Source organism: Ambystoma mexicanum, chromosome 8 (assembly GCF_040938575.1).
Source record: "Ambystoma mexicanum isolate Mex_15411 chromosome 8, UKY_AmexF1_1, whole genome shotgun sequence".
NCBI classification, from domain to species: domain Eukaryota; kingdom Metazoa; phylum Chordata; class Amphibia; order Caudata; family Ambystomatidae; genus Ambystoma; species Ambystoma mexicanum.
In genome coordinates this window covers 120712916-120731968 of record NC_090929.1, presented here as the reverse complement: position 1 = coordinate 120731968, position 19053 = coordinate 120712916, and the positions used below count along the sequence as shown (strand labels likewise).

The 19053-nt window shown below is 46.0% G+C and overlaps 1 protein-coding gene across 2 annotated transcripts in view; it reads left to right on the top strand.

The window, feature by feature from the left end:
- The window catches only part of ADGRD2 (adhesion G protein-coupled receptor D2), a 1057913-nt gene that overhangs the window by 863336 nt on the left and 175524 nt on the right, over positions 1-19053 (top strand). For both annotated transcript variants that reach the window (XM_069609449.1, XM_069609450.1), the window contains exon 22: positions 14956-15009. In XM_069609449.1, coding sequence (XP_069465550.1) covers positions 14956-15009 — 54 coding nt within the window. The remainder of the gene's footprint in view (positions 1-14955; positions 15010-19053) is intronic.

The window sequence follows — 19053 nt, the reverse complement described above, 5'->3', positions numbered from 1 at the left end:
GGTGTCTGCCATCCAAACTCTCGCCAGCTGCAGTGGAGCCCGCAGGGGGACCCCCGGCCCGAGATTTGATGTGCACATCGCGCACAGGTTTAGCAGGCTGCCACAGCTTTGTGAGAGTGATCCGCTGTAGATGCGAGGTGTTTAGAAAGGGTTTTTGCCCTCGAGGTCCGGAGCCCTTCACTCAGGCAGCCATCTTGCTTCGGCGCAACAGCGCCCCCTTTGTTATACCATCGTTTTTTACTGGCCACTAGCCATGGCATTTGGCCGTGTCCACTGTACATTCCCCTCCAAAATGTTTCTCTTAGACCCACTCGGTGGCCACAGCCAAAGGTTGATACATTCTAGCTATATTATACAAAAAGTAGTTCAATAAATCACAAGTGCCTGTCTAAATGGATATCCTGACTGGCAGTCAATACCATTAATTTTTTCTTCATTGACATATACTTCAAATTTAATTAATCACATATAGTGGAATTATTGGTAAAAACAATCATAAAAAATGATCATATAACATAAAACAAATACAAAAGGAAAAAAGCAACACAAGTGTATCTATATAAGTGGGTGCTAATAATATGATTTCATGAGATTTTTGAGATCATGAGGTCGCAGAATATGCAGTGGTTCCGTAGAAATGGTATTTATTTGAGAGCCATTGGCAATGGCATTTTCTTTTCCACTGTGCAAGAAGCATTGACCAAAATGTGGCGGAAATGTGAGGAGAGGCAAACAGAAACGCATATAAAGAGAAAAAACAAAACAAGTTGCAAAACAAGTTGCTCGCACGCACGTAAAAAAAAAAACCTTTATACATCTATGATGGAAGACCCAATCCCCTACCCAGCTTCACATTGCTTCCCCCGCCACCTCCCTCACTATCACAAAGAGGTAGCAGATTCTGCGGTACTTTCAGGATTACACGTGCCACATCCTGGGTGGCCATGTAGATGGGGAAATCATGCATACTTTTACTGAACTTTGTAGGGAATGTGCTTGGGAATGGCACGACACTTGTACTGTAATTGTGTAACAGTACATTTGAAGTGTTGTACAGGAGTTACAGTGTTGGATGATGGTGGCTTCGATGTGATTGGTGAATGCGTGTGTGCCTATTTACGCGTAACTCAATGAGGTAGTGCTGCAGAGAAGATAGTGCAAAGGGAAGAAGGACTGCTCCAGCTTTACAGGGGTGCAGTCCTCGCGGTACTTTGGGAAGCGCACATGCCAGAATCTGCCCTTCACGCCATGTTGCCCAATTGACATGGCACTGTGGGGATTATCCAATCAGGTACTGTGGGTGTGGTTCACAGGAAGGGGCGGTCAACCTGTTGTGAATTATACTCTGCATACTGAGGGTGGCTGACATGGTGAAACACATTGTGTTGACTGTAGGTGAAAGACACTTTGTCAGCAACTTTGGTTTGGAAGGAGTGGGCACATTGTGGAACGCTGTGTATGAGTGCAATTTCACTGATATGCATACACTTTGCGAAGACCTGGCTACTTTTTCTACTGTCGACGTTATCGTCATCCACTATGGAGGCATGCATGTGGATTACATGGCTTGCTTAGATTTGTTCCGTCGACTGAGAGGATTGCTGGATGTCATGAGGACACGTTTTCCTTCCCACTGCCAAGGTGCTTTTCTCATCTATAATACCACAAAGAGTATGGGCTGCTTCTCATGGATGTTGTTCTGAGCCAGACGCAGGAAGGTGTCTCATCAACAGAAGCATGTATACTTTTTTGTTCTTCTGCAACAATGACCTCATTAGTTGTGGAAATGCAGAGTTTTTCCAAGAAGATTGCATTTTGTTGTCACCCATTGGCAATGCAATTTTGTTTGCCAGGCTACAGAATGCAGTGAAGAGTTTGCTTTAATAATGTGAGCACAAGAAAACACAAAAGCAAACAAAAACCGAAAAAAAGGTGTTTCTCTAGAAGCATCTAAAAAAATAAAAAATAAAATGATTTTAAGAGCCGCCCCTTACCACAAACTCCCCCTACTCTGGTTGCAAGTTATTCCCCCACGCCCGCGCGCAGCACGAAACGCACATCCAGTGATTTTCAGCATGGCAGAAATGGAAATGGGACTGTGGAGGCAGAGGGATTGCGCAATAACGTTTCTGGGTGTGGTGTGTACGCAGAGGACTGTTGTACAGAACTGAAACTGTTACATGGGGAGCTCTTCAATGTTATTGGTGGATGTGTGTGGAACATTTTAACAGTACGCAATGACGGCCTTGGGATTACCTCCTTGTTGCCAAGGACGAGGTACCTCGTCCTTGGCACTTAAGGGGTTAATGAAAGAAAAAAAGTTAGAAGGCATTGAATGGCGAAATACCGAAATCACCAAAAAAGGCCTTGGCACTGGGGGGGAAAACCCCATGGCAGTTAAAAGGTCAATAGACATAAAGTCCCAGATTGAGGAGCTCAGGGATAAAGGGAAATCAGCCCTACTCCTCCTTTTGGACCTATCAGCTGCATTTGACCTTGTTGACCGCAAGGTCCTATATAGGCAGCTGGACTTGGCTGCTCATTTCTCTGAAGAAGCCATAGCATGGATTCAATCCTTTGTTATCAATAGGACCACGAGAGTCTTTTCCCCCACTGCAGTGGCAGACTCTATCCCCATTACATGCAGAGTGCCCCAGGGTTCTCGTGTTCCTCCCACCTTATACAATATCTTCACGAAGCCCCTTTTCGATGATCTGGGCCTTCTTGGTATCACCTACACTAATTATGCAGATAATACACAGATTCTCCTACCACTTACTGGTGATGACAAGGATTTGGCTTTGGTGAATAGGGTGTATCTCATCATTTAGGCATGGACGGCCACCCACAGACTATGCCTGAATGATGATAAGACTGAGATTATTATCCTGTGCACCTCCTTCACCCTATAAAAACTGGATCCCAACTATTCCTCCTTTAACATTGACAACAATCAAATCCCCACCACTTATGAGGTAAAAACTCTGGGCTTTTACTTGGACTCTACCCTCTCCTTTAATAAACAGGTCAATGCGATGGCTTCTGCCACTGCTTATACCTGAAAATTGATAAGAGCAGGCAAACCCTTCCTGTCCAATAACAGCTGCACTATCCTTGCTAGAGCACTTGTTATATCTAAATTGGATTATTGCAACTCTCTTTACATTGGGGCCAATAAGGAAACTAGTAGAATAATCCAACTCCTTCAGAATAATGCTCTTAGAGCAGGACTAGGTATATCCACAAGAAGTCCACATTTCTGAAATCAGAAGAGCAAATAATTGGCAAATAATTTCTCACGAGAAAATCCAGCTAAAAGTGGCTTCACTTGTATACAAATGTCTAAACAATGCTGCACCTTGCTATCTAGCCAAGAGATTTACTAGAATAAGTCCGACAAGATCCACCAGATCCTCCAACTCCAACTGCATTAAATTACCTAGATTTAAACTTTCCAGAGTCGGAAGATGCAGGTTCCAGGTCAAAGTAGCTCAACTATGGAACTCCCTACCTCTCTGTCTGCGAACAGATCAATCTTACCTTAAATTCCGACAGAACCTCATAAGGTGGATTAAAGACACAGATAAATAAGCAACAGATTTCTTTTTGCCTATGACCAACTATGCCTGTCCACCCCGCCTGGACCACCTTGTATCTTTGTACATACTTACCTGCTTCTCAGTGTTACTGCCCTGATTGGGAATGTACTGTGTCCATCCTGTAATAACATGTACTCCTTTGATTTGCTCTGTTGTGTATATTTATTGTATCTGTATATGCTTAAACTGTTACGTAACCAAGCTGTAAGTTGTCGTATGCGATGCGCTCTGATACCCTTGGGTCTGGCGCGCAATATAAGTCATAAAACAAACAAACAAACAAACAAACTGCTCTCATTTCGAACTGCTGTCCGCAGGAAGCGTTTTGGGTGGAATACGTTTGCACATGTGTATACCGTTGCCACTTCTATACTGAATAAAAGGGTGGGATATGTGTGCCGAGCATTTTGGGAGACGCTGGCCATTTATAGTGTATAGCAGGTGGGATCTTTATCTGTATAGGTACATGTAAGCAGAGGGTGGGTGCTGCAACCTAATTAATGTTTGTTCCCATATGCTGCACAGTGGCAGTGTTACCAGGACACAGATGAACAAATACACATGCATGTACTTGCACAACAACCAAATGTCCCCTCCCACATGTCATCGTAGGTGAAGGACAACATGCAGACATGCGGAATGTGCTGGCGTCGTACGGATGCCTCCATTATCATTGTGGATAGGCCTGGCAACTGCAGTGTCCATAGTACACCTACCTTTTCCTTACTTCCAGTCATTCCAACGAGGACTGTGTGCAGCTGAGTGAGAACAGCATTAAAAAAAATATCATATATACACGCAACAACCTTTCACTTATTAACGTTTACTTGTGCACCTTCATACACACCATTAGGAAAGGGAAGGGATAGCATAAGTGGATACTTAATGTGATGAATTGGGGATTTCCTCAAGTTGGTTGTGAGGGGAGGAAGACGTTGAGGTATCACCTTAACGTCTCCCATTACACAGATTTTGAGGGGATGGCGCCCTTTGACATGGGAAAGGGGTACACGTGCAGGTCTGCTACAGCTGTTTCATTTTGTCAATCATACACCCTTGTACGCAACCTTTCAGCTGGCACAATTGTCTACCAATTTTTTCCATTTTGTCTTCCAGCCTGTCCTTTTTGCTATGCACAGAGGTTCTTTCCTTTGCTATGGCTGTATGCTGTTGTGGAAGGGTTGCTCCATATGCTGCCTTGCTTTCCTTTCCAATATGTTCTCTCACAGAAAAAAAAATGTGTTTGCTGTACAAATACCGATATATATTACATAATGTACGCTTCAAAGTACTGTGCGTACCAATGGGGTTAGTAGTGTAAGTCATTGCGTCATGAGGGGAATTTTCTTCCAGCCACTCTAAGGTGCTTGCCAGTGCTCCGTAATAAATGAGACATTGGGCCTCATTCCGAGTCCGGCGCTAATGGAAAAACGATGGCGGTAAAGTAATACCGCCATCCTTTTCCGTCGTGGACTATTCCGACCCATCACACCGTAATTACCGCCTCCGTAAAGTACGACGGCGTAAATAGCGGACCAGTGTTGCGCGCCCGAGACACCACGTCGGAAATAACGCTAAGGCGTTAACCAGTGCTGATCCCAAGTAAAGCGGACACGGTAAAAACGGGCTCCACAAGGGCGCAAAGTACCTTATCGCCATGGCGTAATTACCGGCATCGCAGAGAAGGTGTTAACAACCCTGAATAGTGCCAGAAAGAGGAATAGGTGCACCCAATCAGCACAGGTGGAGTCCATAGAGTCAGGCACAGCACAAAAGGAGCACACCCACACACCACACCCCCTCCCACACCAAGATGATACCAATTCTCGCAGCATTCATGGAGCTGGAGGCCCTGCTTGCAAGGCAGCAACTACGACAACATCAACAACAGCAACCACAGCAACCACAGCCCCCACCACAGAGGATACACAGGAGGAGAAGGAGGCAGAGACAGGCCCAGCATGCCCTACCGGTGCAGCCACCATTACCACGCCGTCAGCCCCCAATTCCACGCATCAGACCCACCCCCTTCAACCTCACACCAGAGCAGATACACACCCTGTACCGGCTTGACCGGGACACCATAACCACCATAGAGGCCTTGATACATAACGACATAGTGAGCCTAATAGAAATCAGCACTGCCATCCCCCCTCGACTAAAGGTAGTGTCTGTGCTCCACTTCCTTGCCACAGGGACCTACCAGCATACAGTGGGGCACATGCATGGCATTTCACAGCCCATATTTTCCCGGATACTCAACCAAGTGCTCGATGCCCTCCTCAAGCACAGAAGGGACTACATATGCCTCCCCCGGACTCCCCAGGAGACATATGATACCAAAGCTGCCTTCCATGCACTTTCAGGCATGCCAAATTGCATAGGTGCCATCGACTGCACCCACGTAGAATTGGTGGTTCCCCATGCCATGGAGGTGCCGTATCGCAACCGCAAGCAATATCACTCCATCAACGTCCAGATGGTGTGTAATGCCAGTAAAGCCATCACACAATGCAATGCCCGATACCCCGGATCAACTCATGACTCCTTGGTCCTGCGGAACTCTACACTACCACGCTACATGGAGCGACATGCTGAACGACGTACCTGGCTGCTTGGTGAGTAACCGGAATGGGCCATGGCAGTCCATTGGGGCTGTGAGTAGGCTGTCAGCATACTCCACCCGGGTGGTAAAGGGGGGGGTAGAGAGATGCATACGGGTGGGACAGTCAACGCCATTGTACGATGTAATGGGGTGACTGTATCCTGGGACATGTGTGCATGGCCAGTGAACACCTGCTGTAATGTCAGATTAGCACAGTTCTCCACCATGATTGCACGAACACTTACCTTCATTCCACTCTCATGCAGGTGATGCTGGCTACCCATTGAAGCCGTGGCTCATGGCCCCGGTCCGCAACCCACAAAACAGGCACGAGGAGGACTACAATAGATCTCATACCCGTACACGGGTTGTGATAGAGCAGACCTTCGGCCTTTTGAAGGCACGATTTCGTTGCCTCAGCCGGTCAGGTGGGGCCCTCATCTACAGCCACGAGAAGGTGGCCAAGATCACCATGGCATGTGCAATGCTGCACAACATGTGCATCCATCGGAACGTGCCACTGCCCCCTGACGTGGGTCTGCTACCACCAGATGATGAGGAGGAGGAGGAGGATGAAGGAATGGCAGGACAGCATCACGGGGCCGATGCACAGGAGGGACGTCACGTGCGACAAGCATTGATTGACCAATATTTCTGAGTCACAAGTCAGCTGAGGGGGTGAGGATGACAGGACATTGGGCACTGGGTGTGGGGATACATGTACTACATGTACTGTGAAACATTAAAAGACACATGCACAATGATCAATGTCCACTCTGTTTTCCAGGATAGACCAAACTGTGTATTGTATAATCATGTGAAAACGTGTACAAATAATCCTCCACCCTCACCCCCCTCCCCCCCAACTCCCACGCACACCCTCACCCCCCTCCCCCCCAACTCCCACGCACACCCTCACCCCCCTCCTCCCCAACTCCCACGCACACCCTCAGCCCCCTCACCCTCCCCGCACAACAGCCCCACAATGGTCCCATCAATACTACATAGGCCACATGTGTGTGGCTTCATAGTCGATGGGCACTCCCCGAGCCTGGGGAATCATTTTCGCATTGTGCGTTGTGACCTGCGGACCGGGCTGGTCTGCGTGGAGGAGCACTGGGAGGGTGGTTCCTCCTGCTGGGGCTGAGGTCTGGGGGTTGCTGCCTCCAGGGCATCAGCAATCCTGCCGAGCACCTCACAGAGCCGGTTTGTGGATGTAGTGATGACCTCGCCCAGAGCCTGCAGGTCATTGTGATGCACCAACCCTGATTCCCGGTTGTCCCGGAGAAACTCCTCAATCATGGCCGTGAGGTTCTGGGAGTGCACAGCTTCTGCGGCCGATGTGGGGGATGTGGTTGGCAGGCTCGGTATTGGGCCTGCAGGCCTCTCAGGTGTTTCGGCAGGGGAAGTGGGCTGATGTGAGACAGGTGTTACCCCTTCGCCTGTGAGACCTGGGCCATCACTCGACCCGGAGTCGCTGTGTGCAACCTGGCTGTACGATGGTGACTCAGGGCTGTAGACATTGGTCTCCTCCACGTTGACCACGGAATAGGATGTGGGGCTGTCTGGCACACTAAGGAGGCACATGGCAGCATTCTCCCCTGACATGCTGGATTCCTCAGGGTGCAGTGTGGGGCATGTTTCCGGCGGAACTGCAGCCATGTCCAGGTGCGCGGGTGGGGGTTGTGTACCCTCCATGGGGGTTGCTGGAGCAGGTGGTGTAGTATGGGCCTTATGTCTGCCAGCAGGTATGCGCTGTACCCTGCCCCTGTCCCGGGAGGTACTTGGCCGGGAGCCTTCCTGCTCCTCACTTTCATGACCGCTACCTGTGGGGGGCAAGAGAGAGACAGCATGATCAATGATCTGGGGGTCATCATGACTTCAAGCCTATGGTAACACATTGGGAGAGCAGCGTCTTATTGATATTTTGGTCGGTGAGTGAACTTGGCTTGGATGGTAAAAGCATACTGTTGGCGGGGTCAATCATGTCGGCTGAGTACTGTGGTGAGTGACATTGACCAGCTTTCTGTGTGGCATGGCCAATATGGGTGTCAGCCTTGCACCTGACATCATCCTGGGTCCCACTTGTTACGACATGGTTGCAGGGGGTGTGGGGGGGGCTACGAAGCAAACATGATGTGACTCTTTGGCCGGCCCTTTGCGGTGAATTACATTAGGGATGCATGTACTGTTTGGACTCATGACACTCACCTGCATCAGCGGATGAGGGATCACCGCAATCCATTTCGCCCACACCTTTGATGGCTTCTGTGCCCATCATCTCCGCACATGTTTCCTCCCAGGGCATCATTTTAATGGGTGACCCTGGGCCTCCTCCTGTCTCCAGGGCCTGCTGACGGTTTGCTGACATGATGGCCCGCACCCTGAGACGGAGGTCATCCCAGCGTTTGCGGCAATGCGTTGTGCTGCGGGGGGTGTTCCCAACGGCGCTCACCCTCTGTGCGACCAACTCCCATATCTCCTTCTTTCTGAGGATGGTGGACCTACGCATGTCGCTGCAGAATATGATATCTGCATGTTCATGCAGAGTGTCGACCAGGACCTGTAACTCATCCTGGGTGAATTTTTCTTTTTTGGATGCGTGCAGCGCCCTTTTTCAGAACTTTAGGCATGCTGATGTTCTCTGTTGTATATTTGGTCGATCTGAGTCCTGTATGGAGTCCTGTATGTCCTGTATGGAGAGGATTGCAATGGATTGTGATTTTAAATATGGCCGCCGTGATGCTTCCCGTTCCTGTGCGATGACGTTATTTCCGTTTCCGGTATTTAACGGTGGCCGTAATTTACGGTTAGCGTAAATTACGGTCTCCGCTAATTACGGATTCCATCGAAGGCGATGGTGTTAAATACGTCTAGGTTTATGGCGGTAAGGGGTTTGACGGGACCTTTTGCGCTATGCCGCAAGGGAGTTTACCGCCATGGCGGAATACTCGTGCACGCGAAGTCGGAATATGGTGGAAATAGCGCCTTCCAACCACATCGTACATGGTATTTACGCCATGGCGGTAATTACTGTTACTTACCGCCGGACTCGGAATGAGGCCCAATATTTTCCAGTCCGTACTCTCGGAAAGGGACGTTGTAGTTAAGTTCCACTACTAAAAATCTATCACCTTTACGGAAAACACTATGCTAAAGCAAAGTTCTGCTTACAGTACCCTACTAAAAACCTATGAAATTCACTAACAAAAAACGCTGTTAAAGGGACGTTATGGTTAAGTTGCACTAGCAAAAACCTATGAAATTCAATGGAAAAATGTTGTTACAGGGAAGTTACGGTTACAGGTAAAATAGAAACCCCCTCGAAATTCTCTAGTTATGGTAAGCTAAGCAACCATAACTAGCGCCACCAGTGTGCACTGCAAGGACTAACACCTATGAAATCAAAGATGTCATCACAAATCTCATTGATGACATCACTGTGCATTTAGTTTTCATGGAAAACCTCCGCAAGGGATTGTTATTGTAATGGTGGCAGAAAACTATCAAAGATCAATGGAAGAACTATCATGAGATAAGTAGTTCATTGCGCAATGCATTGCTATACATACCATTGTATTACAGACTTCTTTGCAGGACGTGAATCAACTCATGTGGACACGTAGCCATTGACTGCACCATGCCCCATAGAAGTGTAATCTTTGAAATCTTCCCATGTTACATAGTGAAATCATGAATGCTTTCATTTTAGAGTTTCAGGTACAGTGAAACATGTAAGAAGTAGGTACCATTGCCTTAATAACTACATAATTGCATTACTGCACAGAAAACATAAAGACACCACAATGCATACAAATATGAGCTTATACAGGGAAATTACAGTAAGCAAAAAAGGAGCAGCATTACCAGAAACTGTTAATAACATAACTGTTTATCTTCATGCAGAGAAATTATTGCTATGTTTTACACTTTCTTCTTCCCCTGTTTGTATATGTATCATATGATGTGAGTGAACCCTAAGGATAGTAGTGGAACAACATATGAGAACAGTGCCGTACACAAAGATAGAGCTTTTTGAACTGTTAGTTCCTGACTGTTAGTGAAGAAAAGTACCTGGCCTACTTATGTCAGTGAACAAAAAGAGGCAGCCACACATGTGATGTCATCAAGTGATGTCATCAATGAGATTTGAGATGTCATGGGTGTTAGTCCTTGCATTGCACACTGGTGGTGCGAGTTATGGTTGCTTAGCTTACCATAACTGTCGAATTTCGCTGGTTTTTCGGTTTTATCTGTAACCAAAACGTCCCTGTAACAACGTTTTTCAATTGATATATATATATATATGTGTGTTTATATGTAGAAAATCCATTTGAGACGTCAAGCATGCCACTGTACCACCTTGCTTCCTGTACAGCAGTTCACCAGTTGGGCATCAACAATGCATTATAGTTGACAGACGTGTGGTTGGAGCATTGGGGAATGTTTATAAAACTCAAGCGAAGATAACGTGGGTCTGAAAGGGCTTGGAAAAAACCTTTCGCCTGAAATGTGAAAGTAGAAAAATTCATTTGAGCCAAGTCACACATGCCAAATGCCATTTAGTAGCCATTGTTGGAAGTGCATCACCAGTTCAGAACCACATCGGCACCAAGGCACTGTGGGTATGTAAATTAGTCCAACCACTTTTTCGATTTTATACATACATCTGAAGGCCACTCAAATGGTTAAGGGTGGATGCAGACTTCCTTTAGCTAAGACCTGACTACAACCAGCAAAAATACCAAGAATATTTACAACAATGGGTCCATTGTGGTAAACGCAAAAGCAAGAAGAGGCAAATGTTTGCACACAGGTTCCTGCAGCAGAAAACGAGCATGCCACCACTGAGCATTTAGGAATCAGATCAAAAGACCACAAGAATGAAAAAGTGAATACCACCCACTTGGGCCTCCTTCCCTCCTTAACATTTCTATCCTCCTCTTCCATTACATCAAGGACCCAACCTCTTATGTCCAACCTGAGAGAAACAGTTACCACAAGTTACATCCTGCTCTCCCTAGCCTGAACATGTCAAGAGAGATAAATCCAGCCCTAAACCCAACAACCAACGCGTTACACAGTCCATGCACACTTATCAAGAGATCTAACCGCTGAGACAAAAGCAAACACACAAAACAAGCCACTGACCCCAGTTTCCTGCACGCTAAATACAGACAAATAATCAAAATGCCAAGAACATTGCCCCACCATCCAAACAACAATGGAAACAACCAGCAACTTCTTATCAACTTTATTAAAACCAGATGAACACTCAAGAGGAGTATACTATATATTACCAGATGTCAGCTCTTCCTTTCAAAATATCTAAACTTTGTGCCATCAAAATTAACTTCACCTTCTATAACATTTCCTTATTTGCCATTTTACCAGACTCAATATCCACTGTTGCCTTCACCACCTGTGTTGCCAATAGCATGGTTAAAGTTACTAAAACTTTGAAAAAGCTAATCTCATCCTGTACCAAAAGAGATCCCTGCCCAGCCAGCTTCATGAAATAGTAAATAACAACAAAGACTTCCACACTCACCACACCTTCAAAATGCAGGAAGAGTATCTTATTGACTAAAAGATGTTGTTAATGTCACAACTCCTCAAAAAACCTCAGTGGATACAGTAATACCTGGTCATCTTTCACTCAATCTCAAATCTCACATGCGACTGAAATATTCTTGAAGAATTTGCTATCTTCGACCTACAAGGATATTGTGAGTACAACTCCCTACAGTATGACCACCGTTCAGGTTTCATACCTAGTACTTGGACTGAATACACCGTCGAGCATATCTGAGAAGAGCTCCTGTAATCCCAAGAAAAAATTAACCAGCCTCCCCAAGACTTCTTGACCTCTCACCGGCTTACAAAGCAGTTCCCATGATATCAACCTCCACTGCCTTCACAACTCATTGGGCATATCCTAGTACACTCTTTAATGAATAACCTCCTTCTTGAAAGATTGATCTGCACAGGTCCAGTTGGGTAACTTCTCATGAAACCCCATATTATTGAGATGTGTGCCCCCGAAGGGCTCTGCCCTTTACTCATGACTTTTCAATGCCTCCACTAGTATTCCCACCTCACTCCTAGAACACTTACCTATAATCTTTCTTGTATGCTTGGACAATTACCAGACACTAACATGGCTGCACATTCCCGGGAATAGCTTACCTATAATAGCCAAACAACTAAAGATGAACCACATCTGTAGGATGGGCAACAGACTGCCTCAGCTGGGGAAGCCCAAAGTTCAACTTGATAAGATGCGTGTTTCCGACAACAAACCATTGCAAAAATGAGATTCCATGGATCTACCCTGCCCTAAATTCCTTCGATGTTATGAGGCATCTGTGAATTCTCTTGTAAGCAACCTTAACTTTCAAATCAAAGTCAATCCTGTGTTCAGATCTGTCCATCAAAAATGTGTCTGCCTAAGAAAATTCCTGCTCTTCCAAGACTTCCGACACAAGTTTGAGGTGATTCATGCCTTGATACTTTCTTGCCTTGACTACAAGACAAGCCTGTATGGTGGCTTTACCCAAAGCAACATGAGGCTGCTGCTGTTAATCCAAAATAGTGAAGGCCAGATCCCACAATCACATTGCATGGCTTTAAAGACAATATAATGGTCGCATAAAAGAGAATAAGGTTCAAAACTCTCTACACTATACTCCATCTGTAGTGGACCATGTTTCCTAAATACCTGTGTGAGGCAGCCCAGCACCACAGCCCTGGCCAGGAATCTCAGCTCCCCAATGGCAGTCTTCTATGCGTCTTCAAACTGAAATGTGCAGTGCAGGCTGCGTGAATGCCCACCTGGGACCAAATATGTGGAATGCATTCCTGGAGAGTGTAAGGGTAGTACATAACCCACATCAAGTCAGAAAGGACCACAAGTCATCCCTTTGCCAACAAGCTCTTCCACTTCAGATGGCTGGACTAACCAAAGGCTGCACCTCCTGAACTTCTGTTCCTGCCTGATTCCTGTCCAAGGGTCCATGCCTAAAGAAACATGCTTGACCGCCACCCACCTATGGGTGCATAAATAATCCCACACAGCTACTGGGTGCTTAAAGAATCCCTCACTGCAAATGGTGCTTACTCTGTGTTTTATACCACCAAAAACTGTATATGTATATTGGTTTTGGCAGCTGGAGTGTGTCTTGATGGAATCATTCAAAAAAACTGAGATTAAAATACTGAGTGAGAGATTTGGCCATTCAAAAATTCCGAACAGCAGAAATGTTCAACCAAATCCCCCATTCGGTGGCAGGGTATCCGGGGGGTCGGCCCAGCACCCCTGCTCACTATACTGTGAGTGGGGGTTGTGGGGGTGGCCCCCGCAGATGGACCTGAAAAAGAAAAAAACAAATGGCAAGGACCCTGCGTTGCCAGTTCCTGATCATGGAAGTGAGAGAGGGAACAGGCGTTGCAGTGACACAGCGAGTCGTCGGCACACAGAGAAGTGTGCTGCTGCAATGTAAGTAGGGGGTTGGGGTGTGGGTTGGAAGCCCATGGCTGCAATTCTCAGTTCTGTCTTTTCTCCCTCAAACGTTTCCATCACTGTCTCCCAACCCCGATCCTGTCTTGATTAGTGCTGTGAAAGAAGCACTCGTCTTACTTCTCTCATCTCTACCTGAAGTGCTTAATCTCCTTGTCATCCATCTACTACCTTCATTCACCCTTCCTGACATCAGCTCCCCAATCCATGCACTGGGAAGTGGTATGTTCTGTATGTCAAACAATCATCTACCAACAGCTACCTCTGAAATCATAATGACGATGTTGACTTCAGTGGGCCTCATTACGAGTTTGGAGGTAGCCATGGTGCTATTAGCGCCATGGCTGCCTCCAAACACGGTCCATGTCCGGGTTCCTTGTTTGAGGAATTATCGGGCCAGACCAACCTTGGAGGACCCAGTAATTCCTCATTCAAAATACCCTTCCCCATTTCCATTCGAGCCCCCATAGGGCTCAACGGGAATGGGGAGGGAGCTAATAACGGGCCCATTAATAACGGGCCCGTTGTTAGCTCCCTGGTCCTTTAGTGGCTCCCGCTAAGGGCGGCTGGTAAAACCAGCCGCCTTTAGTGGGACATGCTAAGGGACCTCGTAATGCAGCAGTAAGGGGTTAATGGCACCAGCATCCTTACCGGCGCCGTTAACCCCTTACCGCCACACTTGAAATGAGGCCCAGTGTGTTCTTTCTGACTATGCTGTGGGAATAAATGTTCAGTGTCTCCCATAAGCTATTGGAAGTAGCGCAAATGCATAGCTCTAACAAGCATTCTGTCCTAATCGAGGTTACATGTATTTTAGATTGTTGAGGTTTATTTTTAAATAACACCTCTTCCAGGTCACAGTTCAGAGCTATCACTTCCTGTGTCTATTCCTGATGTATTAGGTCAAGCAAGGCAGCATCAATTTCATGTGATTACCTGATCCCTAAGAGAGTTTTGACGAATACCAAGGGTTATTGTCTGTAATACACCCGGGCAGTTGCAAGTAAATACTACTAGAGTTGTCACTTTGACCTTTTCCATTGTCCATGAAGTTTCCTGGTGTCAACTAGTGGGGATAAGGAAGCTTCTCAGGAGGATGGACCAGGTTTGCTCCATCTATAGAAACCATTTGATTATTGGACCTTTTCATGAAGTACTTGCAACTGCAGAAATAGAAGTTAGTCCACATTAAGTGATCTGTTCTTAATAACATGTATGTTTTCACATTCCAGGTCAGGAATGCCATTCAAAGGATGAAGGAGAAGAAGAAAGCCCTCTCGTTCACGGTAAGTGATCTTTTACATTACCGGCGGCTGCTCTTCTCCGAGTGAACCTCCAAAAATCACTAAGGGTCTGCATTGTGGTTCATCTGCATTTTGTATCTAAAAGCCAACCAGCCTCCCCAATTCTCAACACAAGATGAACCCCTACTGTATCCACTCCATTCATGTGGACTCTTCCGGTTATCTGTGTCCTATATCACCTCATACTGCGGATACAAGTTTCAGGGTGCTGTTACCCTTTGTGAAACAGAGACAGAACCAACAGATAATAAAATACCACAAAGAAAATAGTAATTAATCCAAAAAGAAATTGAAAAAGATATTTGGTTGAAATTCTTAAACAATGAAAAACCTCTCAATTAACATTAAGTTTTTTCAATTACTACTAACCACCTGACGTAGGAACAAAAGAGGCCAGGAAATCACTGATTGAGGGTTGCAGACGTGCAAATAAAGAAGAGCAGTTGGTCAAAGTGTCCAGGGCTCTCTCTGAAATTATCAAGCACACAGCGAAACCCAATCCAAATTCTAAATCAATCCAAAGTCGCGGGGGAAGGAAAAACAGAGAGTTACCAAACTCACTAGCCAAATGAAAGCCAAGAAGCAGTGCAGAGAAGAGAAGGTCAACACTCCAAGCAGAATCTATCTTCTTGACCAGTTGCCAATATTAAGCAGCAGTTTGAAGGTATTCAGAATAGCTGTCGAGACCAAAAATCCAAGAGAAATAGATAACAGCCTTGGGTAGAATAGCTAAGGAATATCGTAAACTACTCAAATTTGTGGTTCAAGTTTCTTGATCTTTCAAATTTATCCTCAACTTCAGCTGGAAATGAGTAGGCATCATCCCACACAAGGCCATATATCATCCCTCACTGCTGCATGGGGGCCTGTTAGGCCTGCGCAAGGACATGGGCCATATTATATATGTTTTCGATTTCCAGCGCCTTTGCATTGGAAGTAGAAATAAAGTGTGTCTATTGCGTTGGTTGTTGTATGAATTAGAACAAAACAGTTTCTACTGCCTGGGTGTTGTTGCAGGAAGCCATGGGGTTCAGTGTTCAGCGGATGAGAGTGCATGGGTATTTCTAGGGTCTGTCCTGGCCCGAGGTCACACAGGCCAGGCAGACCAAGGCTGGGGGCACCCAGCCGACACTCTGGGGGCACCCAGCCGACACACGGGCTGCATTCATGCAGAAGGATTACAGGCAGGAATCCACCTGCTTAAGTCAAGATCACCCGACATGGCCTCAAGGCTGGAGGCACCCAGCAGACAGTTACGGACCGGTGGTACCGGGTCAGCCCGTGTGCACACGGACTCATCCATGGCCTTGGCGCACCCAGGCCTATTCAAGCAGACAATGTCGGCGTTGCCCAGCAGGGGCACCGGCCTCCATGGGTAGAGTTGCCCAGCAGGGGCTCTATAGACATGGCAAACAGCCATGAGGGACAGCGTTGCCTGGCAGGGGCACTGTCATGGTGGAGGGGCCTGCAGGGCTACGCAGTGCCAGCATGGTGTTGCACAATAACGACACGGCACACAATGGTCGGTTACTCTGAAGACTAATGAGTGTGAGGCCGCTCATTCTTTTTACTCAATCCAGTCACATGATCACTGCCACGAGACAGGAGCACGAGCCTGGGAGATACCATGCTCCAAGGAGAGGTAACACATTACAAGTTCTATTCTCCAAAAACGTGACCCATGTAAATGTGTGATTCACTAAGCTTGGAATGCAATGACCTGAGAATATTTATGGGTTATTTTTGGAAGGGTTTTTCTAGGCTTCTGTCGCACGATGCAGTGAAGTGCCGTGTGGTGCACTGAGCAGCCTATGAGACTGTTTTTCTTTAGGCTCGAGCCCCATGTGTATTGTAGTTAGTGGACAATCGACATGTAGCGTAGATCACATGCGGTTTGGTGTTCTGCTGCTCAAGGCTGTGGGAAAGAGGAATAATTCAAGATGGCGGAACCTTATAGTGAAACCGCACATGGTGTAATGCAGCTCGCATCCGCCAGAGGGTGTGTTGCCACTACTCCCATGAGGTGAGTGTGCAGTACCTATACCCACCAGAAAGTGTGATTACTGGCAGGAATCACACCACACATAGAGGACAAACAATGTTTTGTTTTCTAAAATTGGAGCAGATTGATCAAATAGTATCAGTTTGCAAAGTGAAATTGAATCTGACGATCATGCAGGGCATAGCACCTGAAATATAAATGCTACCCTACAAGGTTCACATTTGTCCACCAATGAATATTCTAACCATGTGTTAGCCAATGATGCAAAACGATGCACAGCCGCGTGCAGTAATTCGATGCCGGATCCCAGTGATGCAGCATGCAACTTTAGAAAAAAAACGTGGTGTGTTCCCCACCACATTGTGTCGCTGAGACAAACCAATTTGTACTTGGGTTCTGGACCCTCTACGATGGGAGAGGACCATGCCCCATTTGTAGAAGTATCTCTCTGAATTAGTAATACCTACTATGGGTGTTGGGTTTGCTTACTTGTTCTTCGACACAAGTGTTGACCTTCCTACGCACATCGACTCTCGTTTGTTCCTTCCGCAACACACGAAACTCGCTGAGATAATTGAAGATACTAGGACACCAAGAAGAGTGTCACCAGGCGACAGATAGCAGCAGCCTTGAGAATGATGTCAACATGCACCTAAGATATATTTGTTCCTGGCTTAGGCTGCCAGCAACAATGAAGTGGAGTGCACCCCAGATTAAGACAGGCTTTTCTTTGCATTGCCTCATGTTTTACTATTTATGAACGCACTTTGAATGCTTTATGAAAACTGTGATTTCAAAATGAAATACTTTTCACTCTCCTATTTCTACTGATGGGTTCTAATTAGTATATAAATACTTACTTTTTCAATAAAAAGTTTACTTCCATCCAAGAGGTGGAGGTACTCATTTGTAAAACTTTCTAAAGATTTTTTTTTTTAAATCTCATACCGATGGGAGGCACAAGGAGCAATACATAAATACATTCATACGATTTTGTATGGTAATATCCAAAGGGGTTGAAACGGTGGATAACTCAGATGCCTGCCTTTTCATCATCTTCGCCATGCTATGCACAAAAGGGGGTAGTTGACCTTTAGTGCATTTTAATCATATGCAAGAGTTTTGAAGCACTACTAGATGCAATCAATGTGCATCCTCAAACTGACCGAATGGTTGAATGCTTGAATGTGGAAATGGTTAAAGCAAATGTGAAAATAAATGCATGCAGATTTCCAAAAGTGCAACATGCTCCATTTTTGGAATCTGTGTCCATGACCGGTAACCGAGCAGATATCTTGGAAGGAAGCAGATTTCAGGAATGTCACAATGGTAATCACTGCACTCAGTAAGCCTCTTAGAAACAGCTGTCTATCTCATAATAAGGGCGACAATGTGTTTCAGCCTAATTTAGCTAATATTGTGGAAACGGTGCATTCTGGGTTCCAGTATTTGAACAGTCAAAATAAATGTGTTTTGGTTCAAGTCATATGTCATAGTGTGTTTGAGAGGGAAACTTATTTTCCTTTATGAAAACAATATTGTTTAAATAGTCATAGCTCATAGAGGCAGAGTGACAAGGAAGGCCCTTAATGCATCAGACACTTTTTCTCCCACAGTATTCACACACATTAATATTGGACCTAATTATGACCCTACCGGTCTGGTTAAAAAGTGCTCGTATTTACGCATGCCAGCACTTTAACGGACCGGCAGAGTACAAGTGTGCCGGTGGGGGTAACCTGACTTACCTTCAGCAAAGCGCTAGAGGTAACGCAGGCCCCCACCAGCATTAATCAGCTGGTTTTTTCGGCACTAGTATTGTTGTGCTAAAAATACTGCAAATCCCCCCTGAAGTCCTATTGGACTCCATGCAATGGTGATTTACTTGTGGTTCTGCTGCCTGTAATATCCGGTATTACCAGGGTATCAGACGGTGGAAAGTATCCTGGCAGATTTTTCAGCAGGATACTGGAAAACTTGGAATGAGGCCCATAATCTTTCAGGAGATACAATACACGTATGTG